Genomic DNA, 18,193 nt, shown 5'->3' on the forward strand with positions numbered 1-18,193 from the left:
GTATGTTTCCCCATACAATTCCACATGTTGTCAAGTAACTCATTTCCACTTCTCTCACTTACCTTAATTTGTGTCTTTCCAACAGTGCCCATGCTTCACTTCAGTATGTTAGAATGGGGTCACAAGTTTAGTTTTCCTGCTATGATCATTTCCCTAACCTTTATCACTGCTGCATGGCCCATGTGGTGGACATGACTGTGCAGTGACAGATAATGACATAAATGTTTGGGCCTGCATCCCGAGTTCTGGTAGATAAAATTGCACTGTAATATCTCTGAGGACCTAACCAAGTGTCTGTTGTGTTACATACAATCAGCATTATGGGAGCGCTCATTAAAGGCGTGCTGGCTGTGTCATGTTGTCCATTTTTGCACTGTGGTATTCTGTGTTCCAAACACAGTACAGGTGCAGTGTACAATCATGTATGAGCAGAATTAATATCTATGTTTATTTTCCAGGTTATTGCAAAGGATAATGGCACTCCACAAAGAACATCAACCACCAGTGTCATTGTGGAAGTCATTGATTACAATGACAATCCCCCTGTGTTTGTAAAAGACAACTACCACGCTTCAGGTACAGTTTTTTTTTTTTTTTTAATGTAAATATTATATATATGCAGTATTTTAAGACTAAGTTATTTTATTTTAGAAAAACTATATTAAATACAGTGGGTAGTGCACATAATTAATACTGGCAGATTACTGCACTGTGCAACGAGACCTCGCCTTAATGGATCCATTTATACTTGGCTCTGGATATAATAGATCCCTTGACCCTGTATATAACTTTTGTTATATACAGAACCAAGGTCTGGTATAGGGAATGCATGTGGCGACATACCAAATAAGTTTGGTAAAAACCAAACCCAAGCCTGGCATTTCCTCCTCTTTTTTTTTTTTTTTTAAAGGATATCTGTTATATAGAGTCACAATTTACGACAAAGGGAAGCAACGATCTTACAATAATACGAGCAATTAATATCTCCTTTATAGGTGGGGATGCTCACCATGCACTCACTCGATGCAGTGCAGCTTTGGGCGTCTGCCCCTTCCTCATTTCCTTCCTTCCTCTTCTGTCTTTCTTTCCTTCATTCATTCTTCTTCCTTCTGCCTACGGGTGACTTTACACTGCCACCTCTGTCTTTCTTTCCTCCATTCTTGCCTCTTCCTTCTGCCTATGGGTGACTCTACACTGAGTGACAAGTGAAATGGTTTCCTGTACACCAGGAAACCATTTACATTGCTAGGTGGTAGCCATACAGCCATATTATGGCACCAAGTGGTTTAATGGGTAATTAAGGTGCTCCAGTCGGATGGAGCCTGCGTAGGTTTATATCCAAGGAGTGTTTGGGGTTTATTGCACGCGTAATGCCACTCAGGGATGAGTGAGACCAGTCACTCTCATCTTATATGTTAGGACCAACTTGCCTGGCCCCGGGCTTCAACACTCCTCATGGAGCAGCATAGGATTGTATGATGGATGGATGGATGGATTATTCAGTAACATGTATCAGTCAGTTGCACGGGAGAAGCTAGTGGGAAGTGGGTGCATATAGGTATTGGGTTTGCAGATGGCTGTGTTTGTTTACTACTCATGAGTTGTGCTTTTGTCAGTCATTGCTAGGGTTCTCTGACCTGAACTGACCCATGTTACCCACGTCCAGTACCTGCCGCTGCCTGCTTTCTTATTGTTATGTTGACTGTTGTTGTGTAGAAGCATTTATATGTGTTTTGCTCACTCCTCATTTCATCTCAGAACTCCGAGCATGCAGTTCGAAACCAACTTTAGTTGCAATTTCTGAGCATCAAGAATGTGCTAAGAACACAAGAAATGCATTTATTCCCAAGGAAGAAGTAAAATTATTGGATGAAGTGGCATATGGTGTGGGAGTTTAATGCCAGTAAGAGCAACATTCAGACAATCCAAGGTGGTACAATCAGATAAAATGAGTCAGATGTGTTTACGATGTAGCTAGTGTCTTTGGTGGAGAGTGATAAAAAACTAAAGATGTTAATGATGAGGGAGCAGTAAAATTCATGTTTTCACATGTAGTGCAACAAGTGTGAAAAGGGCTTTGTGATCGATATTTGTTATGACATGACAGACACTGGGGCTAGAAAATTAGGCTCTTACGGTATTTAAGGATTCTATGTGTTGACATAAGAAGTTAGGTAAAGCAATTATGTGAGTTCAGTTCTTTTCGGCCATAAAATCATTTAAGTTATTTTGCTTGGCTGACTTGTTTATTATTCAGGATTATTGCATTCTTGTTCTTCATACAAGTTGTACGCAGTCACTCTGTGCTGATGATTTAATTGTATATTTTTCCCTTATTGCTGGTGGCTAGCGATATTTTCAAAAATTGTTTCACGCTGCAATTTTTTTCTCCTTAATGCACCAAAAGCAATTCTCTGCAAAGAATGCATGATGCTAGATAGCACTATTTCATTGGTTGATTATTTGGAATTTTTGTTGAGTTGGCATTGGGGGCTTTCAAGGTTAGGCTTAGTTGCAGTTTTAGATGGCTAAAATTATGGGGGGTCTTGGGGGGGTAAAGCCTGAGTTAGGTTAGGATAGAATGCAGTGATGCATCAAGTTGGCAAGATCCTATGTAATCATGCTGCAGCAGGTGCAACTAAGGCATGAAATAGTTAACTAAACATTATACTTTTTAGGAAAAATATGGAGTTCCCAGAACCTAGCCCCCTATTTTACATGTAAATACTGTATATATCAGGTTTTAGCCCAAACTTGATTCAGCACGAAGTTTTCTGTACCCTATCTCGTGTTTTACAGAGACACTGTTGTATTAAGGAACACAGGCCAAACCCATACAATACTGATTTATTGACATCTTATAACTTGTCCTACTTGAGGGTGCCTACCGGGCCATTCTTCATGTATACATACCCTAGGTTTGGTATGGAAGGTCCCTATCAGATGTCTTATATAACAAACTGTCAGATATACCATCTGCTTTTCCCCAGTTAGCTTGTTAGAACAAGGTTTTACTGTATGAAGCTGTGCTATAAAGTTACTGTATATACTGATATTCATGTATGAGCCTTTAAGATCATACTCTTTCCCCAGAAATGGGACTGGCCGACACCTGTACAAGAGTAACTTTTCTAAGGGTTGAAATATATGGATGTTGGAATGTTATGCTAATCATTTGCTGCTCTATTCTGAGTCTAGACTTTCTATTTAAGTACACATTTTGACCAAGTTCCCGATTTTCAGTGGTTGTTAGAAGTACAGTTTTCAAGTCACTGGTTATATTTATTTCTTAATGCAAGCCCATACAGTAAGTAAAAAGATAAAAAACTCAAGTATATGTGTAGAGCATTGCATGTTGTGATCAGGGACAGTCAGACGCTAACAGCACTGTGGGGTGACTTAAACACATTTATAAGCAGTCACTTCTCATTCAGCCCACTCTATCATGTATACAGTATTTAATTCACCATGAAAACCAAAAAATGGTGTTTTGCTGCAGTTGCCTGCGATAATAAAATCATTAGACTATGTTGTATTACATTATGAATTAACAGTGATGACAGAGTAAATATGATAACATGGGAATGTGGTAGTATTAGTCACCTGTGATGACCATGTTCTGTACTCTGACGCAAGTGACGAACAAAAGAAGTTCATTTTATGTTGGTCATGACAAACCCTGATATTGAAAATTAGACATGAGAATTTGCATAAACAGTATTCATTTTCTCCCTTACCAAAACCGTTTGACTGTGATATGTATAAGAATATTTGTTACTAATATTTCTCAGTATTTTTTCTAATAAGTTAGACAACAGAGTCTCATTATACTGTATCACTAGCCAATAGCCAGTTAGAGCTTTACCGAAATATTGTATATAAGAATGCAGTGAGTGGATAAACGTTAACTTTTATTTGTGCCACATGTGGTTAGCATTAGATTTTTCATGGATTTTATCCAATATGATTTTCTTTTGTTGTATGAAATAGCTTGAATTAACTGAACCTTGTGGGAAGAGGGGTAGGAGTGAAAAAGGTAATAAAAAATGAAAGAATGTGGTGTGCTGTATTACTGTGAGCAGTTGAGAACAAACTCTGGTAATTGAAACAGCTGATCTCCTTTCAGAAATCAGTACAACACGAGTTAACGTATTCTTGAAAACCATATTCAACCTCTGAAAACAAACGTGGCTCAGTCAGCTGATAAAGTGGGTGGGTGGACAGTGCATTATGAGTAATAAAGTGGTGGTTTGTTGTTTATGCTACATGTCTTCAGATAGTTTTGTGACTGAATTACCATAAGCAGTTGTATTTTGAGCACTGACATCGCTGTTATGATCAAGTAAGTACAGTACAGCCTCAAAAATTTAAAGTTCCTGTGTCCACAAACTATTCAAACTTTTGAAAATTTTGATCTTTAGTCAGAACATTTATCATTGTACGCAGGTCATTATTCTCATAGTTTAGACATACTTTTGAAACGAACTTGTAGTATGGGCTAACTTGTTTACTTCAGGAATCCTCTTTTCCAGTGTTTTGATAAATTGAATTTGTATAATTTATGTATTCACTCAAGCTAATGGTAATTATCAGTGTAATATTACTAACCATGGAGTATTTTTGTTGTCTCTTCACCTCTTGTATGCCCACTTCTGTTCTAAATAAATTTTAGGGTTATTCATATTTAAAGCATATGACAGAGTAAACAGAGGGATTGTGGAAAGTTTTGTACGTGTGTGGTGTAGATGGTAAGCTGCTAAGTGCTGTTAAGAGTTTTCATGATGGTAGCGAAGCATGTGTAAGGGTTAATGGGCATCTAAGTGAATGGTTCACGATTGGTGTGGGCATGCAACAAGGTTGTGTGATGTCCCCATGGTTGTTTTATATGTATATGGATGGGATGATGCGAGAAGTAAAAACACGAGTAATGGAGAGAGGGATGGCGTTGGTAATGAATGGTGATAGATGGAATATCTCAAATTTGTTGTATGCTGATGATGAAGTACTGCTTGCAAGTACCGGACAAGAACTTGGTAGGCTAGTGCAGAGTTTTGCTGATGTCTGTGAGAATTGTGCCTTGAGAGTAAATGTAGAGAAGAGTAAAATGATGGTTATTGAGAGAGAAGGTGACTCCCAGTGTGATGTCACAGTGAATGGAGAGAGACTGGAATTGATGAGAGAGTTCAAATACTTGGGTACAATGATAGGAAAGAGAGGAAAATGTGCAAAAGAAGTTGAAAGTTGAGTGACACAAGGAAGAAAAGTAGCTGGTGCAACGAAGGCCTTGATAAGAAACAGAGGCTTCAGCGTTGCAGCTGCACGAGGCTTACGTGAGGGAATGTTAGTGCCAGCTTCAACATATGGGTGTGAGACTATGGTGTGGGATGAAAATGAAAATTCAAGAGTAAGAGCAGTGGAGATGGGATTGCTGAGGAATGTATGTGGAGTATAGAGGGTGGATAGGATACGAAATAATGTGATTCGTGAACGATGTGGAGTGAGGAAGTCAGTGGACACCAGAATCGAAGAAGAGTGTCCTGAGATGGCATGGTCATGTGGAAAGAATTAATACAATAGAATGATGAAAATGTATTACTGAGTGAATATGAAGGAGGGAGGAGGCGAGGTAGGCCAAGGAGAAGGTGGAGAGATATGGTGGATGAGTGTTTGAGGAAGAGAGGTTTGGAAGTTGGTGAGGTTAGGGAACTGACAAGATATCAAGCTGGCTGGATGAATATTGTTAGGAGAAGTACATGATCAGGGATTTTGGCACCCCTTGTTAGCATGGCACCGTCTGGATTGACTCAGTCAGATACGTTTGTGTGAAGCTGCAGAATGTGGTGAATGTTTTTGGCTTATCCGGTAGAGCCAGGATTCCAGAGGCTTGAATTATGAATGAATGGAAGCGTGGCCTATTTGAATTGGGCAAGTTTGTGCTGTCTGGACATTGCTACTCCTCACCTTGCCCTTGGGAGGGAAAGGAGGTCCGGATGATGGTGATGGTGATGATTCATATTTAACATCCACGAGTAAGTTACAAGGGAAAATAATTTTGCATTCCGTTATTTATTTAAAGCAGAAATATATGATTATGCACATAATTCACCACTGCCTGTTGTTGAGTAGTGACCAGTCAGCTATGTTTGTAACTGATGTGTCAGTAACTGATGTGTCAAGTGTGATGTCACACACTGTTCTTCATATGACTGTGCATTGCTGACCCACAGAATGGTTAGCTTACTCTTTTTGTAGGGTATTTTATTATAATGCATACATACAAGTTGCATTATTGTAATCATTTAAAAATATAAAAATCATAAATAGTGATGCACTGTGTGTGTGTATGTGTGTGTGTGTGTGTGTGTGTGTGTGTGTGTGTGTGTGTGTGTGTGTGTGTGTGTGTGTGTGTGTGTGTGTGTGTGTGTGTGTGTGTGTGTGCAACAAGTGGTAAAAGATGACAGAGGTTTGTATTTAGTATGGAGTTGCATGGTAGTTTATTCAAATATAGTATAGATTTCATGGTGCTTTAACAGTAACGCAAATCATCTAAAAGAAATATTTTAGGAGTCTACTTCCTGTCAATAATCATGCTTTTGTTAAATGTGAATAAAATTTGTTAGCTAATGATGCCTGACAAGTGGTGTTCATGTGTTGCTTAGTTAAGAGACATTTACTGTTGCTTCAAGTGGTTCACAACTTTAAAATCTTATCATGCTGCTTTGAAACGTCATATACTATCGTGTTTCTAACACTGTCACTGTTTTGAGAATGCATGCAAAGATAGTGAATTTCTCTTGTTTCAGTCAGTACAGTACATTAATATCACATTTTCATGTTGTAGACGGTCATGTTCCCATCACTATGCTGTAATCATCTCATAATGCATGCACATACTGGCAACTGGATTAGTATATTGTATACTTTTTCACAGCACTACACTAATTGGTAAAACTTTAAAAGCCATAATTACCATGAAATCCAAATAATGTTTAAACAGAATCTAAGAGTAATGAGCTTCTCTACCACAAGAAGGATAAGAAAGTTTTATTATGGGTGACAAGACAGTTCCTAGGAAGGTTAGTTAGTGCCAGATAAGTGTAGAGCCATCAATCTTAGGTGCTAGATTCTGTGGTCATTCAGAGCTAGTTTGGGGAATCAGAAGTGGATATTTAATAGATTACGGTATTCAAATTTTCGAGGTGCAATTTAAAACAATATATATATATCAGAACTAAGAAAACCTTTAGTTTGTGCACTCACAGTCAATAGTTTCATCAGGTGACTGACATTTTACAATGAGCAGTGCTGCTTTGTTTTGCATTTTTTCCCCTGAAGCAATGACTTCTGCATTAATAGAATTTTCCATACATTGTGTTCTGCTAAACTTTATTCACTGTGTTGTGCTGATGGAAATAACTGGCATTCACATAAGTGAGAAGTAGTAGGAGGATAATTTAAAACTTTTTATAATTTGTTTTATAATGTTGAGATAAAAAAAAAAAGAAAAAGAAAATACTGTACACAGTACTGTACTGACTGAATGTACAGATGATGCAAAATGATCCACTGTTCTTCCCCCAAAGTGAACCCAACTTAGACATGTGACATGAAGATTTAAGATATCTATAAATTAGGGGGTTGACTTACCATGAGATCCATCTATCTATCTATCTCTCTATCTATAGCCCAATACCCTAATCCCGCAAAGGGTGGCCGCAGACAAAACACCTCCAAGTCACTCTGTCACCCACCATTTGACTACCCTCCCCCCAACTCACACCTCCCTCCCTCATATACCTCTCAACTCCATCCCTCCACCTCATCCTCAGTCTACCCCTCCCTCTCCCTCCCTCCACCTCACCTACATACACATACACCCTCTTAGCCAGTCTTTCATTCTCCATTCTCTCCACATGTCCAAACCACCTCAGTGTATTTCTCCTAATCTTGTCAACCACATCCTTATCCACCCCACAACGTTCCTTCACTTCATTCATCAACCTGTCCCTCCATGTCATTCCACATGCTCCTCTCAAGTAACCCATTTCCACTGCTCTCACTCTTGACTTGTTTCCCTCTTGCAAGGTCCATGCCTTGCTTGTCAGGGTAGGGATCACAATACTGTACTATCATGCAGTGACTTCTTAACTTCCATACTCACCTTCCTATTTCTCATCACTGCTTTCAGTGAACCAACAACCTTCCTTCCCTGCTGTACCCTTTCACACACTTCATCCCCAAATGTTCCATCCTTACTCATCACACTACCCAAGTACTTGAATGCACTCACATTCTCCATATCCTCACCATCCAACCTCACTGTACACTCTGTGACTTCATTCCTCTCAAACACCATAACTTTACTTTTGTTTACATTAACTTTCAGATTCCTCTTCCTACACACTGTCCCAAATTCATTCACCAAACCTTTCAGCTCCCATTCATCCTCACTCAACAATACAGTATCATCAGCAAACAGCAACACCGGAATCTTCCACATCTCACCCTCATTCATTAGAGCCACCCCCACATCCACTGCCCTACCTTGCACCTCCTTTACAACCCCATCCATGTATATATTAAACAGCCATGGAGACATCACACAACCCTGTTTCAGTCCCACATTGAGATCAAAGAACTCAGCTCACCATCCACTCGCACTGTAGCCCAAGCTCCTTCATACATACTCTTCACATCACTCAACAATTTCCCATCCATTCCATATATTCTTTATACCTTCTACATACCTTGCGTATCTGTTCTTTCATAAGCTTTCTCCAAGTCCATGAAGGCAGCATACACTCTCTTTCCCTTCACTAGATACTTCTCCACTAAACATCTTAGAAGAAATATCTGATCTACACACTTTTTTTCCCTTCCTAAATCCCCCTTTTTCTTCTCCAACTAACTCCTCTGTCATATGTCTAACCCTATCAATGAGTATTTACCATATATTTTTCCAGTCACACTAAGAAGGCAAATACCTCTATGGTTACCACATACTTCTCTCTCTAAAACACAATTTTATACTGTACTGAATATACAGTAAACTGACTTATGCATTGTTGCAACATCCAGCACTGCTGGCTGGGCTGTATTGAAGCAACATCTGGCAAAATTATGTAATATTCTTCACTGAAGCGGGACATAACTGACGGTTCTATACAATCTGGCGTTGAGGTGTATCAACCGGCTTGTAAATGGTAGCAATGGGTGCTGTATTATTGTATCTTTATTGTATTTTATACTTCATTTACTCATGGGAGAGTTTTTAGGATAGAGGGTTGAGATGGACAGCAATGCAATATATGGCTTGACCATCCATCCATCCATCATTCAATCCTACGTTGCCCCATGAGGAGCGTAGGAGCCCGGGGCTAGGCAGTTGGTCCTGACATTTAAGATGAGAGTGACCAATCTCACTCATCCCTGAGTGGCATTACGTGAGCAATAAACCCCAATCACCCCTTGGATATAAGCCTTCACCGGCTCAATCCGATTGGAGCACAATATTACCCACTAAACCACCAGGCGCCAAAATTTGGTTATATGGTTACCACCCAGCGTAGTAAATGGTTTCCTGGTGTACAGGAAACCATTTGGCTTGTCACTCAATGTAGAGTGACACCAAATATTAAGTTAACTGGGGGAACTGTGCAATATCCGGCGTTTCAAGTTATTCAGCATAGGGCTTGGCTGAATTATGCCAGATAATTGAGAGTTTACTGTACTGTACTGTATGGTATTGCAAAACAGTTGTACAGGCCTATTTGCTTCTGGGCACTGGGCCAGAGTCACCCTTTTTTCTCTATATACCTCACTCAAAAAGTACTCATCACACATGTTGTAAATATCTGCTAAACACAGAACTCACACACACAGTACATAAACACATTGCAGTGCATGCATCATGCACAGAACACAGAAACAACTCACAAAGCTTTCCTAGCACACACACGCATGCATGCATGCACTCCCTCCCCACACACACACAGGCAAGAAATGACTTTCTTTTTTTTTTTTTAATAACAGAACAGAGGAAGGAAAAATAAACGAATAAAAAAATATCCATACACCAGATTACTGGCATCCTCCATTCATAAAATATCTGTAACAGTTGGACATGAACAGCTGTAGGTTGTAGTTTGGGGGGAAACAACTCCAGGGAAGCGAGTTCCAGAGATGTGCAGTTCGGGAAATAAAAGAATTCTGATAGGCAGAAGTTCTGCAATATGGCTGTGTACATTCCAATCATGAGCGTTACCAGAATCCCGTTTAGCACGAGGGAAAGGTGGCACAATGGACGCAACTTCGTCAAAGCATTTGCCGTAAAAATATCTGTAAAATAATGCAAGGGAGGCAACATTCCTTCATACTTGTAGGGGAGGTAGTTTATTTATAATAGCAGGGTTATTAATCATTCCAACAGCTTTGTTCTGAATTTTGTCTAGTTGTTTTAGTGCAACCTCACCACATCCATTCCACAAGGGTGAGCAATATTCCAGCTGAGTGCGCACATGACTTTTATAAATTATAGCTAACTGCTTGTCAATGAAGAAGTTATGCACTCTGTACAATAATCCAGGTTTCTTTGAGGCAGTTTTAGCAAGTGATCTGACATGAGAGGTCCAGCTGAGGGCATTGTTAAGTGAGACACTGAGAATTTCAATACTTTTGGAGATGGGAAAATTAGCAGCATTGAAGGTAATATACAAATCTGGCAGTATTTGTCTATTAGTAAATTGTATACAGTATATTTGGTTTTACTAGCATTAAATGAGACGAGGTTGTTTTGTCCCCATTAACTGATCGTAGATAAGTGTTGATTTATGGAGATGGCTGTACTAAGTTGGGAGTTAGAGATATCAGACTTTGTAAATGGGTATTTGAGCGTGAATGAACTGTGATGTGTTGAGTCATCTGCATATGAATGAATGGGATTGTGGGTGATAGATATGAGATCATTGATATGAACCAGGAACAGGGTTGGCGCCAGAACTGATTCCTGTGGCATACCGACATTAATAGACGTGTTGCTGGTTCTGGGTAAACATGGCAGGTGCACTGTGCCATGTACTTAGAAGCTTACGGTATATGTATCTTTTAATTTAATTTATCAGTTTCACTGATCAAGACGTGATAACTTCAATTCTTCACGGCTGGAGGGAAGCAGCCGCCATATTGGCGGTGATGTCAGTATTCATACTGGAGATGACACTCCAGTCCATCACACAAGACTTTACCAGTAACAGCGATAATAGTTGTCATGACATTTACCGACATGGCCACCGTAGATACAAACTACCCCCTTTAGGTATGGTGTGAAGGAATGCTTTTCATGGTGTAAATTGGGGGTACCTGTTAGGTTAGTAAATTGTGGTGAAACTGACTAGAAGTACGTTACAGCTACACCATTCCTGAACGGAGCTCGTGGAAGGTGTTTAATGTATGGTGTACAGTATCAGTCATATGAGTTTACCCTGTATATTGGTATTATCCTCATGAATATTTAATATTTGACCATTTGATTATTAGTTTTCTGAAAGAATAGTTTCAGTGAGTGACTCTGAACTTGATTGTAAAGTACCTTCAGGAGGGTGCAACGTAAAACCGATTTGGCAGTCATTTACCGAATCAACACTGAATCGGCACTTTCAGTTGGTGAGTGTTATAGATTTTATCACCATGTAGGTTCATACTCACCTAATTATCTGAAATGCGGTCAGATTTTTGTGTTTAATTTAACATTTTAAAAATCCGGATTAACAGCAAAAACGTTCTAAAATTAGCGGCAGTGTTTCTCCTTTAGCGTAGCAACTTGCCTTGGCAGACTTCTACTTTGTGTAAATATTAATTTAACATACAGATGCATTTATTTGCACTTTAAATCAGTGTTTGTGCAAAACAGAAGTCTGTCAAGGCATGTTGGTGATCTAAAGTAGAAATACTTGTTAACCTTAGCGCATTTTTGCTCTGAATCCTAATTTTCTATTAATAGTTATAATATGCACAGTTTTTTTTTTTTTTTACCCAATTTCAGGTAATTAAGTGTATATGAACCTGTATATTGAAGAAAATATTTTCACAACAGTAAAGACTGCATTCCGGCACTGGGAACTTCCAACGAGGAGCCAGCCACCACTGCTTTCGTTTATTGTTATTGGCTGGTACACAGAGGAATAATTTCCATGGTTTACTTTTGTCTGTGCACTTACATACTGGAACAAAACACTAGCAATTATTCCTCTTGTCATTGGGCATTCTTGGAGGTCAGAAATAAGCACATTGTATGCAGGCTAAACGTAAACAAAGTAGAATATGCTGCCTCAGTGTGAGTAGTGATGTCACGACCGATCAGAGGCCATTTCAGGGTCAGGTGATTTTTCAGTTACTTTATCTCGTATTTTTTCAAGTATCTGCACAATTTTTTTGGAGAAAATGGTTGACATAGTTATTTTCTGCATACTTTTTACCTATACAAGTATCTTTTAAAAAATTTTGACCGGGAACTCGTCTGTTGAGTGGAAATTGGAATATACATCAACTTTTACTCCTATTTTTCTTTCACTGAGATATGAGGAAAGCAGAGGAACAAAAGACGTTAGTCCATAGAAAGGGAGCTTGGACCGCAGAGAACGGTGCCACATTCTGTCGAAAGCATTAGAAATATGAAGGGGTACTGCATGAGTTTCTCCATGTTGGTCAATTGATTGATGGATGGTATGAGTCAGGAGGTTCAGTATGTCATTGGTGATCTTTCGTGGCAAAAACCATATTGTCTATCACTAATTAAGTTGTTGGATTCAAGATGTTTAACTTTGTGCCTCTTAATTAAAATCTCAAATACACTACCAAGAGAAGATATGACAGCTATTGGTCTGTAATCAGAGAGGGCAGAGGAACTTCTTTTCTTTGGAATTGGGTGGATATTGGCTTCTTTCCTTGAATTAGGGAATGAAGACGTACAGTAAGTCCTTGAAATATGAAAACTCGAAGTACGAATTTCCGATGGTACGAAAACGATAAATATAGGACAAATTCCACAATACAAAAGTATCTGTCTCGATGGTACGAAAAACGATATAAGAGGAAATACGAAAAATTCAAAATGGGCGTGCTGCACAGTGCCGCACTTGCTTGCAGCGAGAAAACGAACTAACTCCTCTCTGGTAAACACATTTTCGCACACTTCCCAGTCGAGTCACGTCCGTCCTCTCCTCTCAGCTTCGCTGTACGTTAACGCTGTTTTTCACTGTTCTTCACATTTTCGTATTTTCACCATGCCTCCCAAGCACCCTGCATCATCTCCAGCATCCGGGGAACCAGCTGCAAAGAAGAAACAGCATCGTACTCTCACTCTTGAGAGGAAATTGGAAATAATAAGACGCCACGAGGGGGGGCAGGGAGTCTTGGAGATTGGGCGGGCTTTAGGCCTTGCACCATCAACCACTGGGACTGTGACGAAGAAAAAGGAAATGTACAAGAAGGTGGCCACCCCCTTCTCTTCATCTTCAGCCGCCTGCCAAGCCATGAGGACCCGCAGCTGTCGCATGGACTTAGCACCATATCAGTGACATGAATCTCTAGCCACAGCACAGGTCTATATTTAACTATACACTGTACAAATACTACAGTAATTAGTTGTATGTTTTATTTTTTTATGTCTGTACAATAGTATACAGGTAAGCCCTTAATTCATGCGAACTTTTTTAACGCAATTTCGGTTATCCACGAATTTTTCGTACAATAATTAAAACAAAATTATAGTATTCAAATAAATAATTTTAATATACAAGAGAAATAAATAAAATATAAAAATGCCTACCTGCTGCCTGTATTTACCTATTTGTAGTATACAGGAATTGAGCAATGCTCGTGTTGTCCTGTCTCCATATCCACATTTATCAAGTCTGCCTTTACACACATGAATGTTGTTCTCATGCACCACCTCTTTGTCTAAATCGTTCCAAATATTTAAGTATTTGCCTAGTATACCTAATTGTGGTATACACGGATTGTACTATGCTCGTGGGTTTCCGTCGCTGTGTCTCAATAAGTCAAATTTAGCTTTAAACTCGTTTAAGTTTTTAGACTGGACGATCTCTTTGACCAGGCTATTCCATAAATTTATACTTCTATAAGGAAAGCTATATTTCTTGATATCCTTCAAGCAGCTTGACTTTTTCAATTTCATTCTGTGTCCTCTTGTTGCTCTCTTATCCCATACAAACAGATCTTCTTTGTCAATTTTATCTACTCCCACCATGGTCCTGAACACTGCAATCATGTCTCCCCTCTTTCTCCTTTCCTCTAAGGGAAGCAAATCCAGCTTTTCCAGCCTCTCTCTGTATGACAGGTCTGCCAGACTGGGGACCATCTTGGTTGCTGTTCTTTGTATTCTCTCAATCTTGTTTATATCTTTCTTTTTGTGTGGGGACCACACTACCGCTGCATATTCTAACCTGGGGCGGATCATGGCCACTATCAATTTTTTCATCATCTCCTCATCCATATAATGAATTGCTACTCTTATGTTAGTCAAGAGTTTATAAGTCTCTCCAACTATCTTGTTAATGTGCTTTTCAGGTGACAAACTATCTTGGACCAGCACTCCCAAATCTTTCTCTTCTCTCCTTTTTGTGATTAATTCATTACCCAACAAATAATTCAGTGATGGCCTCCTGGTACTTTTACCCATTTCCAATATTTTACATTTCTTTACATTAAATTTCATTTCCCACATCCAGCTCCAATCGTGTATCCTATCCAAATCCTCCTGCAGTATTTTACAATCCTCCTCAACCTCTTCCTTCCTCAAGATCTTTACATCATCAGCAAACAGATTTGTATAACTATTCACTCCATCTACCATATCATTTACGTAAATCAGGAACATTACTGGCGCCAACACCGAGCCTTGAGGGACTCCACTTGTTACTTCCCTCCATCCAGACATCCTATCCTTTATTACTGTCCTCATTTGTCTGTCTCTCAAAAAGTCTCTCATCCATTCCAGAAGTTTCCCCTTCAGTCCTCCTATATATTCTAGTTTCCACATTAGTCTCTTATGAGGTACCTTGTTGAAGGCCTTCTCTATGTCTAAGTACACACAATCCACCCAACCATCTCTCTCCTGTACCACGTCAATTGCTCTTCAGTAAAAGCTCAACAAGTTAGAAACACATGACCTTCCACTTCTGAATCCAAACTGACATTCAGACAAAATATTCATCTCTTCCAGATATTTTATCCATCTGTCTTTCAGGATTCTCTCACACAATTTTGCGACCATGCTGGTTAGAGACACTGGTCTATAATTCAGGGGTTCTTCCCTGTTTCCTCCCTTGTAAATTGGTACCACATTTGCCCTCTTCCATTCTTGTGGCACTTTCCCCTCTTCCAGTGAGCATACGATTAAACTGTGAATTTTATCCGCTAGTTGTTCTCTGCATTCCTTCAGTACCCAATTAGAAATTCCATCAGGTCCGGGGGCTTTCCTTACATCTTGAGTTTCCAGTAATTTATACACTTCCTGTACCTCCACTTTTATATCTTTTATCACCAGAACATTTCGAATCACTCCCTTCCCTTCCACAAGCTCCTTTTCTTTAGTGAAAACTGACTGGAAATGTTTGTTCATTATTTCTGCTTGCATTGCCGCATCCTTATAGACCTCTTCTTCTACTTTCAGTTTGGTGATTCCTTCCTTTTGTTTCAGTTTGCCATTAACAAATCTATAAAACAGTTTGGGTTCATCCTTGCATTTGTCTATTATACCTTTTTCAAAATTCCTTTCTTCTTCTCTACGTATTCTTGTGTATTCATTTCTTGTTCTTTTATATTCTTCCTTTGTTCTGTTGTTATCTCTCTTTCTCCAATTGTTCCACGCCTTATCTCTCTCTTTTTTTTGCTATCATACACCTTCTATTAAACCACTCCTTTTTCCTGTTTTCTTTCCCTCTTACTCTTGGTACAAATTTTTCCACTCCCAAATTATAGAGGTCTAGAAAGATATCCCACTTCCTCTGTATCTCTCTTGTTTCTCTGAATTTTCTCCAATCCGCATTTTCAAAAAAGTTTCTCAATCCTGTAAAATTTGCTTTCCCAAAGTTGCATCTTCCCTGTCTATGAAGCTTGTCTCTTGGCTCGACATTCCCTATTAACATCTGGAACTCATTGACCACATGATCACTTTTTCCTAAAGGACAAAGATATTTCAATGATTCTTTTACATCAGGTTCTTTGGTAATCAGTAAATCTAACCTTGCTGGTGTGTCCTTACCTCGAAACCGTGTCTCTTCTTTGACCGATTGCGTCATCACATTATTCATTATTATATTAATAACATAGTGCCCCACAAATCCTCGTCGCCTCCCGAGTACCATTCCTCCCAGTTCACCTCTTTACAGTTAAAGTCACCCACCAAAATTATATTATTGCTTTTCTCAATTATTTTTTGTCAATAGCTAGCCATATATGACAACATCTCATGGTATTCGTCATCCTTCCATGTTCTCGTCTTTGGGGGAACATACACTACCGCCATATCTCACTTGCCATTCTCTCCAGTTTCTAATTTCATATATATCATTTCAGCCCTGCCTTCTCCCATTTCCACAGTATCTACATTTATGTTGTGTATACATATATGTGTGTGTGTGTGTGTGTGTGTGTGTGTGTGGGAGGTCGGTCTACCACGCACCACACAGTCAGTTTGAATCCGACGATCAAACCATGTGTGACTCTCAAATCGTTATTTGTGGCATATTTTTCTGCCTTCCAGTGATTGCTTGCCTTGTCTGCCAACATGGGGCCTAAGCGTAGTGCTAGTGATGCATGTGGTAACACACCAAAACGGACTTGTAAAGTGATGTTGCTGACAGAGAAAGTTAAAGTGTTGGACAAACTTAAGGGAGGAATGTCGGCGACAATTCTCCGTCAGGACGTTTCCCCGTCATTTATTTACATACCAGTTTATTTAGCAAGTACAGTACACTAGTTTTTTACTTATATAAGTTATAAAATCCCCCTGAAAATTAATTAAAGTATTAATTAATCAATAATTGTATTCTGATGGAAATTTATTAATCTATCTATCTATATACCTGGGCTGCTTCCCCCAAGGAAAGGGAGATAGCCAAGACAGGACGACACACTCCCCATTTACTCATCCATTCAAACACATTCATTCGCATCTTAGCCCCAAAGGGGAGAACGGACATATCCTCACCGCACAAGGGTCAACTGCGCAATGCAATCAGTGACTGCCCTACAGCAGAGCTGGTTTACCCCTGCCACATCATAATAGGCCCATCCCCTTACCCGCACCTGACCTGACTAGCTGATCAGACCAAATGTGGGAGAATATCCCCTCAGGGCTGCGTCATCACTTATTCATTCACAATTTCTCTCCATTTATTTCTGTCACGCACAGCCACTCTTCCTTGCTCAACAGACATCCCTCTCACATCCAGCGCTCTCTTCACACTGTCCATCCATCCTATTCGTGGTCTTCCTCCCAGCCTTACACCTCTGACATCAGATCTAGTTATCTTTATCACCAGTCGCTCATTATCCATTCTCTCCATATGCCCAAACCATCGCAACACCCTCGGCTCAACTCTACCAGCCATCTCCCGAACAACTCCAGTTCTCCTTCGCACTTCATCATTTCGCACTCGATCCGTACGCATCACTCCACACATACTCCTCAGACACCTCATCTCCATAACATTCAAACTTTTCCTCTCTGCTACACCCATATTCCATGTTTCAGCCTCATATAATGCAGTCGGTACCACAACACCCTCATACAGCCTTCTCTTTACATCCATTCTAAGCGAACGTCATCTAAACACTTTTTTCATTTCCCCCAGCACCTTTTGTACTTCATTTATTCTAAACTTCATTTCTGCATTTATTCTTCCATCCACAGCAACATGTGATCCTAGATATTTAAAACACTCTACCTCCTCAAGCAACTCGCCATTCAAAATTATATTCATCCCCCTGCCATCTACCAACCTCGCACTTCATCACTTTACTCTTATTCTCATTTACTTTCAGTTTTCTCCTTTCACACGCCCTTCCAAACTCCTCTACCAACTGTCTCAATCTCTCCTCTGAATCAGCCACCAGTGCAGTATCATCTGCAAACAGCAGCTGCTTCAGATTCCACTCTCCACCATCAACA

At 39.6% G+C, this 18,193-nt stretch overlaps 1 protein-coding gene across 1 annotated transcript in view; it reads left to right on the forward strand.

The window, feature by feature from the left end:
• Positions 1–18,193, forward strand: part of LOC145392990 (fat-like cadherin-related tumor suppressor homolog) — a 569,943-nt gene that overhangs the window by 431,116 nt on the left and 120,634 nt on the right. The window contains exon 30 of the mRNA XM_080267295.1: positions 459–576. Within this exon, the coding sequence (XP_080123421.1) occupies positions 459–576 (118 nt within the window). The remainder of the gene's footprint in view (positions 1–458; positions 577–18,193) is intronic.

The sequence above is a fragment of the Coenobita brevimanus genome, chromosome 23 (genome assembly GCF_032717465.1).
Source record: "Coenobita brevimanus isolate Jiangsu-jjx chromosome 23, ASM3271746v2, whole genome shotgun sequence".
Taxonomy (NCBI): Eukaryota; Metazoa; Arthropoda; class Malacostraca; order Decapoda; family Coenobitidae; genus Coenobita; species Coenobita brevimanus.